The sequence below is a fragment of the Suricata suricatta genome, chromosome 10, assembly GCF_006229205.1.
Source record: "Suricata suricatta isolate VVHF042 chromosome 10, meerkat_22Aug2017_6uvM2_HiC, whole genome shotgun sequence".
Lineage (NCBI taxonomy): Eukaryota > Metazoa > Chordata > Mammalia > Carnivora > Herpestidae > Suricata > Suricata suricatta.
Window position 1 is genome coordinate 72104864 of NC_043709.1, and position 18873 is coordinate 72123736.

Below are 18873 nucleotides of genomic sequence, written 5' to 3' on the forward strand. Positions count from 1 at the left end.
AGTTTTTAAACACCTCTAATGAATTTGAGCTGACTTCTGTTAAAAAAGCGCACACGCTCAGTGTTGTGGTCCGGCCCTCGGCTCCAGGCCTCTGCCAGTCCTTCCCCATTCATGCCTGGCACTCATCTCCTCTCATGCCACACTTCACTCAGCCCAGACCATGAGCACTCTCTCCTTCTGCCTAAATGTCCTGCCCAGCCTTCCTACCAGGTCAGCTTCAACTTCTCATGCCTCAACCTTGACCTACTCCTTTGAGTAAATTACTTGTGCTTCCACCAATATTCTCACACCCTTTTATATCTATGGCTGTAACAGCTCTACTCATACTGTCTGGTAATTATCTGTTTACAGATCTATCTACCTGTAAGCTCTAATAATGGTATACTAATGCCTTCTTCATTCAGTTTTCATAAGTGGGCAGCCATCACAATATTTGGGACATAAGAGGTTCTTAATAAATATATGCTGAATGAATGGAGGAGCAGGTGTTTTAAATAAGCTCTGGGGGTGCCCGGGTGGCTCAGCTGGTTAATCTTATCTCACTTCAGCTAAGGTCATGATCTCACAGTCCATGGGTTTGAGCCCTGAATTGTGCTCTGTCCTGACAGCTCAGATCCTAGACCCCGCTTCAGATTCTGTCTCCATCTCTGCCCCTTCTCTGCTCACATTCTGTCTCTCTGTCTCTCTCAAATATAAAATAAAACATAAAATAAATTAAAATAAACAGGCTTTGAAGGACAAGTAAGGTCACACAGATGTATGTAGGGGATAAAGTAGAGAAGACAGAAGCTAGTGAGGTTAATGAATAAAAGCCATGTGGTTATATTTGAGAAAGACTCATTCAACCACAGAGTAAAAGAAGAACTGGAAAGAGGCAAAAGAGAAAGTGTGAAAATTACTTAGCTATTTTTATAGTTCAGACAAGAAACAAAACAAAACTTGGATGGCAACAGAAATAGAAAAAATTATTAGAGATGACACTCTCCTTAGAGGCAAAGCTCTATACTTTGTATTATAGTGATTGCTTATATAAATAAATTTTCTAATTTTCTTCTAAATGAATCTGACCCTTCACGTCATCATTTTTCCTCTCTTTACTTTTGGATTAGTGGGATGGTTTGCATTTCGTTGGGAGAAAGTGGTCCTTTCATTTTTGCCTAGAAAATTGATATTTCACAAAAAGTGAAAAAAAAAAAAACCACTGAAATTGCCATCTGTTCCCATATCCATCATGTGACTTACCTGGGACAATAAAATGTAAAATGGCTCGAAGTGCCTCCAGCTGCACTGATAATGATGCCTCATGACTTTTCATAACTGTTATTATTTGGGGGGCCACGACCGCCATTGTGTCCAGGGAAACATTACTGGGAACAGAAGACTGAAACGCTTATTAAAAAGTACAACCATATTCTATTGTACAAACCACCAAGTTGAAGTAAGTAAAGGAAAGCAGAACCATTCTACTTTATCAGAAAAGGAGATATGAAAATGCATTTGCAAGCAGTAATGCAAACATACCTATTTTAATTATTATTTAATTAAATCCTGACCTCAAGAAGTGGAATTCCTAGTAACCTGGGAATTCATTTATTTAGTTTCACAAAATACAATTTCCTTCTGATCTGCACATGGCTCGCTGGCAACAATCCCGAAAAGTAGGTGTTGTTATCTGCATTTCCCAGATGAAGAGTTTAGGCCAACAGAGGTGATGCATCAAGGTCCTATCACTAGAATGTGGCAGAGCCTTGACTGGAACACAGACTTGTCTCAGCTCCGAGGTCAGGGCTCTTTACAGTGTACCAACCTGCCTCTTCCAAATTAACACCACCGGGCTCCCTGTATGGTATTCTGAATTAGTTTCATTTGCATTGAAGTCTTAGCTTCTCTAAGGTATGTTAGCTATTCTTTCTCTTCCACATGAAGAAGAAATGCCACTCGACTAGATGGCAGTAGGCACTACAAACTGTAAAACGGTAGGCTGTGCTTTGCACACTGCCATGTTAACTGAAGCCTGTGCATTATTTGAACCATGGCCCCACTTCGCGTGGTTCTGTGGCTACAGTAATCTGGTCCCTCTTGTCCACCTGAAAGTCCCAGTTTAAGCATATCCCTTCCTGGTAGCTTCTCTCGTTCGGTCATTTCACCTCACGCCCTCTCCTCTAACCACTACGCCCTTACTCACCCCTGCCACCCATTATCACTCAGTACTGTAACTGTCTCTTCACACATCAGTCTCCCCAACTACTCAGTGAGCTGTTTAGTGGCATGCCCATTGTCATAGTTAACTTTGAATCCCCAGGACTCAAACTTTACATATTTTATCTATGAGGAAAAGACTGGAAGCATTAATTGCACATAAACTACAGAAACTTAAATTGTAGATTACTCCACTGTGTTTTTTTCTCATTTATAAAGGTTCACACATGCCCAGCACCATAAAAATCACCACTGGAGATAAACATTGCATTTAAATATTCAAGAGCAACATTTAAATAAAATAAATATGACTCAAAGATATGATATGTATAAGCATAAATAAATTAACTGGACCAGTGTTAAAAGCAATATAACCTTATTCCTTAGAAGCCTACTGCTATACTGTATAGTTTACCATGCTATATGCATTTCATTTATTCATACTTAATACCAATATTAATAATAGCTATGATTTATTGGGTGCTTACAATCTACAGGCATTAACTTTGTAAAAATTAAGTGATTTGATATTTACATTGTAAACTTACAACTAATGAAGTTATTACTATTATCCCTCTTTACTAAAGGGAAACCTGATGTTTAGAGATCAAATGACTGGTTCAAATTAGCGGGAAAGCCAGGACACAAAATCATTTTCTACTGCAACATCTGTGCTATTTATATTTTCGTTTACACATGAGAGTCTCCTAGACAGCCTATTTTTTGTTTGTTTGTTTGAGATTTACACAGACTAGGTCAAAGTTACTTCATATTCTTTGGCCTAATAAAACACAAAAACACATTGAGCCTATCCTGCAGCAGGCACCTTCTATACATGATTCAGTTTTAGTCTTTAAACAGGTTTTTCTTAAGCCAGTAGTTCTGCGCTCACCCCGGACTCACCATTCCACCCCCCACTCCAGCCCTGTCTCCATCCCCAGACCTAGTCCTGTTGGGCCTCTAACCAGCCATGGAATCTTAACATCTCTCTACTTCCCAACCAAGGAATGAGAGCAGGAGGGGACGACCAGGTGAATTCAAATGAAAGAATCATAATAAATATTAGTTGTGAAAAAACAGAAGCCATATTCTGATTTTACCTCATACCTTTCACACATAGCAATTTGAAAAATTGGTACAACCGCTATTTTCCAAACTGTGGTCAGCAGCAGGCACAAAGTACAGAAGCCACTTCAACACATTTCTACAATCTGCCATCAGTGATATGAAATTATATCCCACAGTGTTTCGGTCTGCAAATGTCTTATGTTTTTCTTTTAATTCTTAGAAATATCCTTAAATACTGATATATTCCTGGACCAACCTTACATATTCTGTGTAAGTTCATGAATCTATATTACCTTCCTTCAAAAAGATGATTTAGCATTTTGCAGCCACTTTCAGCAACCTCAGGAGAATGTATATGTTTCTGCATTAACTCCAATACATTCAGGTATATTCCTTTCGACAAGAGGATTTTTCTGAAATTAACTATAAAAAATGTTAATGTTACTCATAGAAATAAAAGCACATTTTCATAATTCTACAGTAAGACACAGAATGCTAAGATAGTCCAAATTCATAGAAAAGCATATACAAGTAAATGTAGAATTTATATTTCATTGCAACCTAAAGATAGTTAACGTTCATTTCTAAAACATGCACCATTTTCAACTTTTCACATTTATTCACAATTTCAGTTGATGCTTTGAATTTTAAAGTTTTATTCATAGAGTAGACTGGTTCCAATATAATCCTATCCCTGTGAAGGAGTGTTTTTTCAGGAAAGTATTTTAATGCCCTCCAAAATAAGAATGAAAGTTACATTTCATTCTAATATTTATAACAGCGTCACAAAATATCTGCACTTACATAAACTTACGAGGCATGCTAGACACTAGTCAGCTGGGAATATGTCACAGGTGCATGCAGATGCTGACCATCCACTCAGCCATTGGCGGGGGGCGGGGAGTAGGGTAGACAGGGGCTGGTACCATCCCTTAACTACCTTCTCCATTCATCCCAGTGGACTGTACAAACATGATTTCTAGGTAAACCATCATGTGCAAAGGGATGGAAGGCCCTGATAGAACAGTCACATAATTTCACAAAGCAATGCCAAAGCTTAATAAATACAGACATGTTTTATAACTGCAGGAAGGTAACTATATCCCAGCAATAATGATTACAGAATAATTTTTCTTTGTTATAAATTTCCTTTACTAAATGCACATTCAATATCATATAGTTTCCATTTCAGTATAAACTGTCTTGAAGACTCTGCATAAATATCAATTCCAACAATACACACTGTAAATCAACACTCTGAAGTGGCAGGAAGGGAAACTTAGAAAGTGTTAACTTAAGTACCACAGATGGTTCTGACTTTGGATGGTTTGGCTTACGATTCTTTGGCCTTGTGATGGTGTGAAAGTCATACACATTTAGTAGAAACCATACTTCAAATTCTGAATTTTGATCTTTTCTCAGGCTAATGATACGTAGCACAATACTCTTTCTCGATGCTGGGCAGCGGTAGCAGGCCACAAAATAACAAGAGTAAGCAACCCATACGGTTAGGCTCTCTACCTCTCATCCTGCTTTTCACTTTCAGTATTCAATAAATTACATGAAATATTCAGCACTTTATTATAAAATAGGCTTTGCATTAGACGATTTTGGCCAACTGTAGGCCAACGTAAGTCTTCTGAGCATGTTGCAATTCAGCAAGGCTAAACTATGATGTTCAGTAGATTAGGTGTATTAAATGCATTTTCAAGTTTTGATATTTTCTACTTATGATGGCTTTATCGGACAGAACCCCATCATCATAAGTCAAGAAAGATCTGTATTTTGAAAATGAGTTATCAATCTCAAATTGGGAAAGGAAGAAATGATAGAAAATTGGGAAAACTCAGAAATAAATGGAATTGATATATGCATTCTAAAATACTGCCAAAATGTGAAAATTTCATACCTTTTAAAGACACCCAGAATATCACACACTAACATATGATAAGTTGGTTATTTTGCGTGGTCATGTCGGGAGGTTTAATAACCCCTCCTAAAGTGGCTGACTTCTAACCAAGAGAATACTTTAAAAGATGCAAGTCCCTCTACACCAGCAGTGCTCACTGCAGAGAACCTCAGAACCGCTCAGAGAGTTTGCTGAAAAACAGACTGCTGGGTCCAACCCCAGAGGTTATGATCCAGCAGGTCTGAACAGGGCCCTAGAATTTACATTTTTAACAAGTTTCCTGGAGATGTTAGTGGTTCAGACACCATACTTTTTAAGAACCACACTCCTGAACATTCACATAACCTGAGACTTAAAACTTGAGAATAGAAATTTCATCAAACACTGGACCTACAAGAAATTACATCATGCAGTCACTTCAGAGTTCACAGAACACTTTAGACATTTTATCTCATTTATCGTATATCTGCATAATAGTCCTGACCTCTTGTGCTCCATTTTAGTAATAAATTATCTGCTTCAAAAGGCCAATAATAGTATGTTAACTTCCTTCAGCTCTTCATCCAATATTCACCTTCTTCCCTGGCTGCCTCATCACCATTTCATCTCCTCTGACCCCTAACACACATCCTCCTTCTCTGATTCATTTTCTATTTTCATAGCTACCTCATATACTATATATGTTATTCAGCCCTATTACCTGTCTTCCTCACTAGAGTTGAGGTTCCCTGAACCTGAGTATTCTGTTTCACTGAGGTAACCCAAGTGCCTAGGTCATTGTCTAGCAAAAGCTCAATAAACATTAACTTAATTAACTGACGGAAATGTCACACAAGATGTTCAAGCTTTGGCCTGGGTAACATCATGGCAGAAACCAGTTCTTCTGCCTGCCAGCCCTATCATTTTTCTAGAAAACCACATTCAGCCCTGCATACCCAAAGTTTCCAAGCGTCCTTCAATGTGAAGTTGCCCACAGAAGTTGGTGACTAAGCTCCTAAAGCTCGTAATGCCCTCCTAAGGTGGAACTCCAAGAATAATACAAGGGATCTGAGTACAGTTTATGAAGCAAGTGGCCAAGAACAAAGAAGTAAGGAACTAGGAAGAGCAGGGCACTGATTCTGAACCAAGAAATCAAGGTTGACTCCAAATGTAACTAGTCCTCAGACACTGGCCATTTTACTGGCATAGCAAACACTTCTACAGGACAAAGAAATGGCACCAGCACATTTGTGTAAGGTCAAGGTTGCTCTCCTCTCCTTGATGGGCCACACAAAAGCAACCAAGTCTGGTCCTCATTTTCAGGAGGGAGATCCCTATCCAGGATAGGGGATTTAAGGACAGCAATTCCCTTTCCTAACCCTCCTGCTCTAACTCACTATCCCAGAAGGCAACCCTATCTGTCAGTGAGGGCTCTTCCTGAGCTCAAGCCTTTTATTAGAGTGCCACCTGAGGGGTGCCTGGGTGGCTCAGTCTGTTAAGCATCTGACTTTGACTCAAGTCATGATCTCACGGTTTGAGTGTTCAAGCCCTGCATCAGGCTCTGTGCTAACAACTCAGAGACTGCTTGAGGTTCTGTGTCTCCCTCTCTCTCTGACCCTCCCCTGCTTGTGCTGTCTCTCTCTCTCTCCCTCTCTCTTCCTCTCTCTCTGTCTCTCTCTCTCAAAAATAAACATTTAAAAATAAATAAAATGCCACCTGAGAGTTAAAGTGAGAAAGAAAGGAAGGAAGAAATCATTTTCCTCTTGATTTGACTTAAATCACAGCCTTGAGAAGCACACATGGACTGGCTTGTTGACTCCCTTCCCTTCCATGGAAGTTCTCTACTAACAGGTGGTGCAAGCACTGGCCTCTGGTTCAGGCTTTCAGTGTTTTTCTCTATTCTGCTCCCTCTAAAAATATCCTGTAAGAGCTGCCAAGTCCAAATGCCTTTATGATGAGTTTTCTCCCAAGATTTTCTGGCAGTATTTCCTGTTCATGGGGGCCTGGAATCTGAACGGCCAGAGCCTCAATTATGAACCTCAGAGTCTTTCCAAAGATATAATAGCCATTTTTCTCTCCCTAATAATGGAAAGCTATAAGACTTACATGTAAAGGACAATTCTACCAGATTTTACAATGGTGACTATCTCTCAATGCATTGCATTATCTATAAAGTTTTCTTTCAAAAAATTTACCGGAACAGTACATGAAAGAAAATGGAAAAAAGTGACCATTTGGTGTTTATTATAGATACAAAAAATAATCCCACTCAACACAAAGTAAAAGTCCACCAATGAGAAACTGGATCATAAAATAGAGTGTAGGTGTACATGGGAAGCTATGGTGATATTAAAAATGATAATATGAAATTTTACATTTGCCAACATAAAAAAGAAAACATATACAATCTGCTTACAAAGAGTATTAACATTATCCCATTTCTGAAAAAATAGAAAATATATTGTATATGTTATGTGTGAGTACACATACAGAAATTCAGGAAAAAAATCAAAACATGCATTTTCCTTTTTATCCTTTTACCTATATATCAATCCATCCACATTATCAGATGTATGTCAACATATGTGAATTTTTATGAGGAATTATCTTTATAGGTTTTAAAGAATACAAAATATATTTCCTTTTATTAAAAAAATGATGTACTCCTGGAGCCCCTTGGTGGCTCAGTCAGTAAAGTGGCCAACTTCGGCTCAGGTCATGATCTCACAGTTCAGGGGTTTGAGCCCTGCGTTGGGCTCTGTGCTGACAGCTCAGAGCCTGGGGATTGCTTCTGATTCTGTGTCTCATTCTCTCTCTCTGCCCCTCCCCCGCTCATGCTCTGTCTTTGTCTCTCAAAAATAAATGTTAAAAAAATTTTTTTTAAATGATGCACTCCTTACCATTTTGTTCTAACAGAGTTGACAGCGCATTTGCAGAGGCCTGGAAGACTTCCTTCGACGAAGAGTGCATCAGCATGGAGAGCATCACTTCCCTGTGAGCTGGGAACCTTTCACAAAGTCAACCACAACATTAATGCTAACTTCTGAATAATTAGTTGATACTCCCTTATCATCATCTCATCTAACAACAAATAAGGCGATTAAACAGGATTTCATGCCACCTCCACTTTAACAACTCACTTTGTGAATTATAGGTGAACAGTTTTTATATTTAAAAGGTGGTTCAAATCCACTAAATCTTGTAAGTTAATAGGTCTTGTGTTCCTTCAGAGCTGATAAGCAGTAGAGGGGGAGAAAGATTCAGCAAATATATAAAGAGAGGTTAAGAGTAAAATGATAAAGTGAGAAAAAGAATGGAAACAAGAAAAAATAAAAATCATCAATAAGCACCATGAGTTTTAAAAGTGTGGAGCATATTATATTTTCTTTTAATAGTATATTTATTTTAAAGGTCTCCTAGAGATATTAAGGAATCAGTGTGCAGGGAGCTGAAATTTATAAACTGCAACAGGAACTTAACCTCTTAAAAAGCTTTCTCAAAGTGGATTAGAAGGCTGGTTTAATATACGGTTTTCTAAAGAATTAGTGTTTCCTTTCAAAATGAAGATGTATAATTAAATAGTGCTTGTGACATTAATTCTCTCCCAATTGGCAATGGATCACTGTACATCCAGATTTTCAGGTTTTGAGATGGAGACTATCACTATTTAATTTTCCAAGATAAGTCATTCAAAACTCCTTAAAAGTAGGAGCACTGCCATAAAGCACAGAGCCTCATGGCCATGAAACTGATATACACCTAACTCCTGTTTACAGTCTGTATCTTTGAGAAGGAGGCTGGTCTTCGGAGGCTGGAATGCTGCACCCTCCAGAGCTGACAGCTAAAACAAGCCTCACCAGAGAAGACCTGTCGACACTGCAACAGCGAGCAGGGAATCACTACAGCAGGCTTCGGACCCCCGGAACTCCTGATATCGACAACCTGCCAGCTAGTCACCGCACAGAAAAGGTCACAGAAGGCTCTGTAATCACTGTCACCTGAGATTAATTAATACAGTGTTCTTAAGTGATCAGCTCTAAGACTGAAAGGTTCTTTCTCGATGACTCATAATTTCTGAATGAGTCCAAATGATTCCAGACCACTGGCAAATAAATCTCAATCACACTAGGGATCAAAATATGACAGATGGCAACACCTAAAACATACATGCCTACATCAAAAATATTTTAAAAATAAAAGTTACAATTATGGCATTTTATATGGGTTGATTAAAAATGTAACTGAAATTCTCTATCATATAAAAATCAAAACTACTGACTGGCCATCTTCATCTCCGATCTTCTCGTGGAGACTGTTCTGGTACATGAGAAGATTGTTTAGGGCCCAGCATGCAGCTTCCTGGATCAAGGGAGAAAAAAGGAACCTGTCAAAATATAAATTATTGAACAAGCACAGTTCTGGGCAACTATAAATTTATGACAGAGTCCGACCTGCACGTGCTTGTTCTTTCTATGCCACGTTAACGCTTTGTAACAGGCTTCCAACCAAAACAATTTCTCATCTTCCTCCTCATCATTCTCGTGATTCTCATTCTTTTCCTCCAAATCTTGATTTAAGAAAATGGTCTCAGCTTTAAAAGATATAAACATATGACTTATTTACAGTCTGAGTTACCAACTTGAAGTCCCTATTTTAAAACATTATGAAGTGAGGTGTTCTTTAGTAGTACCTTGATTTATTACAAAGGCTTTTAAAATATATTACACACCTCATAACAATGCTATTCCACCTGGTCAAGTGATCAAATGAGGAACAGGGTACCAAACAAAACTAATAGACTAGAGGATGATGAATTGAGATCAGCTGCCCACTAACAAAGCTAAACCAAGGATGTATTTACTCGTGTATGAAGTAGAAGGGTGTACTAATCACAACGGTTAGTTCCCTTGAAAGTATCTTCTCTTAGAAAATAAATTACTAAGTTATTAGCCTGGGTGGCTCAGTCGGTTGAGTGTCCAACATCAGATCAGGTCATGATCTCATAGTTCACGGGTTCAAGCCCCACATTGGGCTCCGTGCTGACAGCTCGGAGCCTGGAGCCTACTTCCGATTCTGTGTCTCCCTCTCTCTCTGCCCCTCCCCTGCTCACACTCTCTCTCCCACACTCTCTCTCTCTCTCTTTCTCTCTCTCTCAAAAATAAACATTAAGAAAAATTAAAAAAAAAAAAACAAAGACAAGAAATTAGAGGGACTCCTGGGTGTCTCAGTTGCTTAAGCATCTGACTCTTAATTTTGGCTCAGATCATGATCTCACGGTGAGTGAGCTCAAACCCCACATCTGACTCTGCATTGGCAGCGTGGAGCCTGCTTGAGATTCTCTCCCTCTCTCTGTCCCTCCTCCTCCTCTTTCTCTCTCAAAATAAATAAACTTAAAAAAATTTTTTTAAAGAAAAGAAATTACATTAGGACAGAAAAGGCACTTAATGCTTCCTTCTCTACATATGACTTTCTGGATGATGTTGTCTTGTTACATGTTCACATTCAAGATCAAGTGCCCTGTAACCATTTCCTTTTTAGAAAGTTACTTACTGAGGAGTGCCAAACAGCTGAGTGCTGCAATTTGCAACTTGGCGTTCTTTGGATACCTCCGCACAGCTTTTACTACAAATTCATGTACCTCGTTTAATACAAGAATATTAAAAAAATTACCTGAAAGATAAGTGAGATATTAGCTGAATTCTCATCCATAAACCTAAATTACTTTGAATTATATAACAGTATGTAAAATTAACAAATGTGAGTAGTAAATATTTTAATGATATTAAAATATATATATAAATAGCTTAGTATGATTGCATAATGTTTTGAAAATTTATTTCATGTGGTCATTCAATTATCTTACTTAGACAATGGAAGTGACCAGGCAAAAATACTGACATGTTTGGGTTACATTAACTTTTTGTTCTTGGACTGCCTCTCATGTTATCCCATAAAACAATGGTATCTGTTATGCATGGCACTACAATATTCATTGTACAAAACAGCTGAATTTTCTAAAGAAGGGGGGAAAAAATCCCTCCCTCATCATTAAATGCTTCTGCTGAACTCTTCTTTTACTTAAAGGAATACTACTCAAAAAAGCCACTGGCACACATCATTACTTGATTTTGTCAGTGATGATCTTAGAAAAAAAAAATAAGAGAATATTTCACCACCTCTAACCCAAACCAGAAAGAAATCTCACACCTTTTTACACTCACTCTTCTAAAATCAACACACAATCCAAAATCTAAATTATTATGAGGGAGGAATTTGTAAATGATATTCCGAAAATATGTGCCTCCTTCCATTTCAGCTTATTTATAACTCTCTAACAGTCACCAGTTTCCTTCCAGAAATAAGCATGAAACTCCTAGTTAGCTGTAAGTGTAATTGAATAATCCTAAGACAACAAAGCCAGAATTGGAAAAGATCCTATATAATGAAAAGCCTAACGCCAACACTAAATATTAATCGATGGCTTCAAAATCAACAGGCAGCTTAATTAGGTATAGTTCTTCTTTATCAACCTTCTTATGTTCTTGCCTCTTTCATATTCACCCGCTAAGCGGACATATTCCTCGCCCTTGGTGATATCTAGACTTGGAAAATCATTTCAAAAGATTCTCTTCTACTTTTGCCAACTTGTCTAACCCTGCATTGTTCCTTCACCTTGTTTTCCCTGCCACAGCACTGCCCACAACTGCTCTACCATCCATCAACTCTAGACTCCGGGCAAATACCAGGGAGACTGGCCTTATCTTACTTTCAGGCAACTTACACAAAAATTCATGGTAAATTATATAAGGCCTTTAAATGCATTAAACCCATAATGAGGGTATATAATTTGACAAAATGCTAAATATTTAGTCATTGACTTTGGATTTTTAATTATGAAGAGAAAGTTAAGCTTCTTTTGAAACAGTAATGGGGTAACCAATTCTCTGGTCACTGAATGAAACAAATAACCTGTTAAGAGATACATGAGAAAAAAATGAAAAGTATCCTTATTGGAACGTCAAGTTGATGGCTTTTTAATACTGGGTAGTGTTAAGGAAATAGTGTTTCTCTAGGGAAAGCAGGGAGAAGAAGCACTGGTAACGAACTAATACTCGCGTTGGGCAGGGCGTTCCTCTGCATCGTGCTCCATATTTTCTGCATGTTATGTGTATTCTTTTGTATGTATCAGCTGTCTACATACTTGTACTTTAAATATAGCACACACACATGTGCTTTCACTCGCTCTCTCTCTCAAAAGAGAGTAAAATAAAATCAAATCCTAAGCATGGGAGGACCATTTGCTGCTTTACAATATTTCCATCCAGTGTATGTCAATATGCTATGTATCAACACACAACCTCCTTAGGTATGGCACACACACTCAATATCACATACACAGTGACAACAAATTACAAGAATTACAACTCACCTAATGTAAGCCTATGGAGCAAGCAGCAACTCACTTCTTGAATTTTTTCATTGACAGGGAATGCTTTCATGGCCTCTACCACAATATTGTAACACCTGACATTGCCACTCATGAGGACTTCAACATTATTGCCTAAATTTAAAGAAATAATAATTATCCATAAGGTAGTAATTTCCCATTTGAAAAATACATACCAAAACATACTATACATTTTGTAAATCTATGGCATGATAATGGCTAGATTTCCAAATTTAAGTACCATGTTCTGTCAAATAGCTGTAAAAAAAATACTATGTTCATTGTTAATATAATAGGATTTAGGACTCTTCTCTAGCATTAAGGGAAAATTCCTTTACTGGTGTTTCTTGGCTTAAAAACTTAAAGGAATAATTTAGAGTGTTTTTATGTAAGTCTAAACATATAATGTCTTGGCCACAAGTTCTCAATAAATGAATTTGGGGCCTTTTCCTAATGAGGCACTACTCCTATGGATACCAGCTTTTACACTGTTCCTTACATGGTCCTTATAGAAAAAAATCAAAATCATGTCACATAATAGAACAACTAAAGTTAGCAATGACTTATTTCCTGTCTAGTTCAGAAAGGCAGAACAGCCAGTGTACCAGGCAGCAAAATCAAGCTTCCCGAAGGCTCTGAGAGGGATGGAGAAAAGAGTGGGGGAACCAGGGGATGTATAAATAACTAAGAGACAAACACAGGTGAACCAGAAATGAAGGAAAGGATCCATTAGGAAAGGTACATAGTCAACAGAAGGAGTGAGGGTGTGAACTATATTTAAAAATATTGACAATTATTAAACAAAAAAGAAGTGTTTACAAAACATTTTTCTGTCTCTTTGGAATAACCAAAATAACCAATTGTTTCAAAAAATGTATGTTTAATGTGTAAGTTGTATTTTAAAGAGCACTAAAAACATGTTATATGAAAGGAAATGGCCTCTGAAAATAATTTTCTGCTTTACTCAGAATAGCAGACATGATTTGCTCTAAGACTCAAAGGCAAACATCTCTCAGTTAGAATTAATGTTTCTAGACTGATGAATGGATAAAGAAGATGTGTTATATGTATACAACAGAATATTATTCAGCCTTTGAAAAGAATGAAATCTTGCCATTTGCAACAACATGAATGGAGCAAGAGTGTATCATGCTAAGCGAAAAAAGTCAAAGACAAGTATCATATGAATTCACTCAAATGTGGAATTTAAGAAACAAAACAGATGAACATAAAGAAAGGGAAGGAAAAACAGATAAAAACAGAGAGGGAGGCAAACCATAAGAGACACTTAAATACAGAGAACAAACAGGGTTGCTGGAGGGGAGGTTTGTAGGTAGATGAGCTTAATGGGTGATGGGCAGTAAGAAGGGTACTTGCCATGAGCACTGGGTGTCATATGTAAGAGATGAATCACTAAAGTCTCCTGAAACCACTACTACACTATATGTTAACTAACTTGGATTTAAATATTTAAAAAATTGTAAAAAAAAAGAATCAGTGTTTAAAACATTTTATTTTTCTTATTTTTAGTTGCTTTGACCTTTGCATGATGAATCAACACATTTTTTATGGCAGTTACATCAGATGTGGGTGGAAAACAATGGCTTTCAAAGCCCAAAACAAACAAATAAATATATAAATACAGCTGAGGAAAAGTAAAATGAGAAATATATTCAGTTTCTCGACAGTGGATGATTCAAGATATTTTAAAGTATGTCCATCCTCAATTATAGCACAGTTCCATCTACTTTCAAATGTTTAACACTATAGTGCCCATGTATGCAATACAAATTATTCAACGTTTTCACACCTATTACATGCCAGGTACTATTCTGTATTTTTGAACATATTTAACCATTTAATCTTCACAACTTCACATGTGTGAAGATGAAAACATCACGAGATAAATGCACGACATCCTGTATGCACCCACACAGGTGATATGAATAACAAAATGCTCATGCGCACTTACTAAACAAAAGGAACCGGCTCTGAAGCATTATTTCGACCCATTAACAATCACTAGTGGCATACACAGCAAATTAACTTCTTTATTTGAACTTAGTTTGTGAGAAAAGTGCCTAGATTTCAAAGCATCAAGAAAATGCTAAACAAGAATCACCATAAAGTTCAAACTCCTTCCTGTGGCTTTTCAAGCCCTTCAAGGTCTGCTTGTGTTTCCAGCCTCATCCACTGACTCGTCTCAAGCCCCGCCCCTGCTTCCATTAAATGACACACGAGCAGACACTCAGGGCTGGGCATGCACATCCACACACACATGCACACACACACGCACACACACACACACGCACTCCTTAGTACACAAGTTTGCTAAGCTACTTCTGTCCTCTTGAATGCACCATGTTCTCTCTTGCTCCGGATCCTGACACTTAGGACACTCACTGCTTGGGACACTCTGCCTGCCCCTTTCATTTCACCTCCGCCATCCCTCCACACAAAGCTCTCCTCAAAGAGCTCCACAAAGTCTCTACTAAGAGATCTGGCCTCTCTTCTTGTTTTTCTCATAACCTCAGGCATTGTGCTAACACTTGCCTAGTAATACACTGCAGTCACCTCCATGGTTGTCCGTATCTGGACGGTACACCATGGGCTCTGAGAAGGCAAGAAACATGTCTATATTTTCTCTACTGTTTCCAGCACAAGAGCCAGCTGCAGGGCCGTATCAATAAGTAAAAATTAATTAAATGAATAAATAAATGGGATTTGTATCTACAAGTTTCTACATAATAAAAATATTTCTAAAATGGACTCAGAAAGGGGGCGCCTGAATGGCTCAGTCAGTTAAAGGTCCAACTCCTGATTTCGGCTCAGGTCGGGATCTCACAGTTCGTGAGATCAAGCCCCATGTCAGGCTCTGTGCTGACAGCGTGGAGCCTGCTTGGGATTCTCTCTCCTTCTCTCTTTCCCCCTCCCTAGCTTGCTCGCTCACTCGCTCGCTCTCCCTCTCTGTCAAGAAATAAATAAACATTAAAAAATGGACTCAGTAAGGAGGTAAATTGTAATTTTTCATATAGAAATAAAGAAATCATGCACATGGGGTACTTACAAGGAATTGCCAGGGAATGTAAACAGTGTACTACATGAAGCACAATTTCCTCTTCATCTTTAAAATTTTTTAATGCATTTAGCAAGATCATATAATCTTTATTCTCAACAAATTCAGTCAGCTGCTCCTCTGAAACTAGAAAAATGAAAGATGCTAAAATGCTTAATGATGACATAAAAGTTTACTTAAAAACACAATATTCATGTAAATCCTATGAGACACAGTAAATACAACAGACAGTATTTTAAAATATGTATTTCAGCAAACCCCTCCTAAGAATTTCATAATGAGGAAAAAAAGCTACTGAGATTAAAATAATTTCTTTTTGATCTATATTAGTTATTCCATCTTATAAAAAGTGTTAGTAACCAAATAATTCTCTGAAAAACAAAATTATTCATAATTGCATTTGGGAGATTGTAGAGAAAACTGACCAATTACTAATAAAGATGGCCTACTGGAGGGGCACCTGGGTGGCTCAGTTGGTTAAGCGTCCAACTCTTGGTTTCAGCTCAGATTTTGGGAGTTTGAGTCCCACATGTGGCTCAGTGCTGACAACACAGAGCCTGCTTGGGATTCTTTCTCCCTCTCTGCCCTTCCCCTACTCTCTCCCTCCTAAAATAAATAAATAAGCTTAAAATAAAAAAAGAAATTTTTAAAAATGGCCAACTGGAAGCAAACATATCGCGATACTTAAAAAGGAGCAGTTAGTGGCACGCTGTTGAAAGGCAGCTCAGCTAAATGCATCGGTTCAAGAGGTGTGAACTTTAGCAAATGACAAGTAATTAGACTTCAAAATACTCTATCTAAATGGTCTTGATTTCATCAGAAATTATTATCATTAATTTTCATAATGAAAATCTTTTGATCAAGCCAATGAGTTCCATTTGGAGTCATTTTATTGGACGGATAGATCAAAAACATGTACAAAAGTCTGGTTTATCTAGTCTGAGAATGGTACTGACAAAAATGTTGGAAAACTCAGCACTCGTCATGATCAACCTTACTTTTTTATTTTTCAAGTTGATACCAATGGTCCATGTAAAGTGATGTGATATTGGTTAGGTTCTAATAAATGAGGAGTATCATGGAACTTTTTCATTTTATGGTGCAGTTTCCACAGTATACTCTCAGATTTTGAAAATTCACTTCACAAATGCCAATACATCCTGGAGAACTTGATAGTCATGGGAAATTCAGAAGTTTTTCTACTCTAATATTTACAATCGTAACATTGTTGGCACTGATCATATTTCTATTGAATAAGAGTTTCCTTTTAACATTCCCTGGTCCTTCTCATATGTCCTGGATGGGTCCCACAGTGCTGGTGAGATAGTGATGTTAGCCCTTCTTCCACCAATGAGAACATGCCCTTAAACTGCAACACAGAAGATGACAGGACTTGCGAGACTCATTCTGCCCGGTTCTCTTCAAAAGCTTAGTTCCAAGATAAAACACTTCTAGAAGATATCCCAAAAGACGTTCCTTGATTCCCCACTCACAGTAAACTGTCTTCTCCACCAAGCCTGATCTTCAGAGAGCTGGGTTCCGGGCCCATGCTGTTCTAACTCTTAACAGAATCTTTTTCACTGAAATACACTTTGTACTCCTTATAAAATGTAGGTCCTTTATCATCTCATCCAGGGAAACCCAAGGGAGTATTTCCCCAGGTCTCCCATAACACTGATCACTTCTCCTGATAAATGGGTTTATTTTTTATCTCAAGTAACTTTGTAACAGATGATGTTTAACTCTTTGCCTCATAGGAAACAGAGAGCCAGATTTCTACAAGTATACAGGGCCTGAGGTAACGAGTAAATTTAACCAGGCTTTATATTATTTTCCCTTCATACACTTCCTCATCCATTTTTCTCTACTGTATTATAAATAACTATAAGCTGTTAAAGTCCTTCTAGGATGAGGCAGGGAATTAAATAACTCCATTCCTGGAGCTGCCAGAAACTGGAATGGCAAACTGAAGAGACTCAGAACCCACATAAGTTATTCTTATCCTAAACCTCCAGCACTGTCCTAATGATACAGAACGTGCTCGGTAAATTGAACTGCAGTGGTAATGACTAGCTGTGTGCCCACGGGCTGACTGCTCATGTCACCTCTCTGATCCATTTCCTCACCAAGCCAATGGAAGGACTAAAGGTCCCAACCAACTCTAAAATTACATGATAATCTCTGTTATCAATCTTAGTGCCATGCAATAAAATACATATTTGTCTTTTTCCTAAGGGGTACTTTGTAAACCTCTTGGTTCTTTATACTAAGCCTTTCGCAATTTCTGAAATCCCTGGTGGTGACTCAACACCATAAATCCAAATTTAATCCATGCTTTGGCTTCACAGTTTTATTTTTTCTTTCTTAATGCCTACACATCCGGTTTGCAAAGAGAATCTTATGCCTTGTTAAGCAATGGAAGACAGTCTACTACAGTGGCATAACTGATAATCCGTGAATGAAATTCATTCCACAAAACAAGCAATATTCCTTAGTTAACCCCGTTATGTATCCTAAACTGACCAATATTTCTTAATTAACACCACTATGTATCCTAGACTGACAGCTTCCACTTCTTAATAAAGAATAAAATTTTACATACGCTATTATCATAATTACATTCTACTTTTCCCATAATAAACTCTTGCTTCTTCTATAAATATAAAAACAGACATTTTTAAATACCTCTTTCAAACAGCACACGTAGAGCTTTGCATCCAAGTTTCTGGACTTCCTCGTTGTCTGAAAATGTGCGCATCGCATCAAAAATTAACAAGAAAATATCACTTTCTTCATCCAATATCAGCAAAGTGATTTTACCTGTTTTGAAAAACAAAAAATATGCCCCAGATAAATAGCTGCTTTAACATCTAATGTGTTGGTTTTTACACGAGGACTCTAGATGGTCTGTGGACTCTTCTTTTTGATAAATCACTTAATTGCCCCAGATGTTAGACCTATTAAGCTCTAGGATCTTTCTAAGTGAAATAAATTCCCAGTACACTTCACTATAATTCTTTGATTCCTAATGAATACCTGTAGCCAAGAACTCGTGCCCTAAACTCCTGAGCATTTCTATCTGCTTTTCTGACAACACCATCTGGCTATTCCATGGGCACCCCACATCTAGCCTGTGCCCGCTCCCTATCTTCTTCAGTGGTACCATATCCAAGTTACCCAAGAGAGAAACTACCA

At 37.8% G+C, this 18873-nt stretch overlaps 1 protein-coding gene across 1 annotated transcript in view; it reads right to left on the reverse strand.

Annotated features, from left to right (window-relative positions):
- The window catches only part of LRRK2 (leucine rich repeat kinase 2), a 131587-nt gene that overhangs the window by 102379 nt on the left and 10335 nt on the right, over positions 1–18873 (reverse strand). Inside the window, 9 exon segments of the mRNA XM_029955821.1 lie at positions 1243–1367; positions 3561–3690; positions 8056–8162; positions 9435–9514; positions 9607–9746; positions 10706–10825; positions 12585–12716; positions 15670–15804; positions 18364–18498. Of these exon segments, the coding sequence (XP_029811681.1) occupies positions 1243–1367; positions 3561–3690; positions 8056–8162; positions 9435–9514; positions 9607–9746; positions 10706–10825; positions 12585–12716; positions 15670–15804; positions 18364–18498 (1104 nt within the window).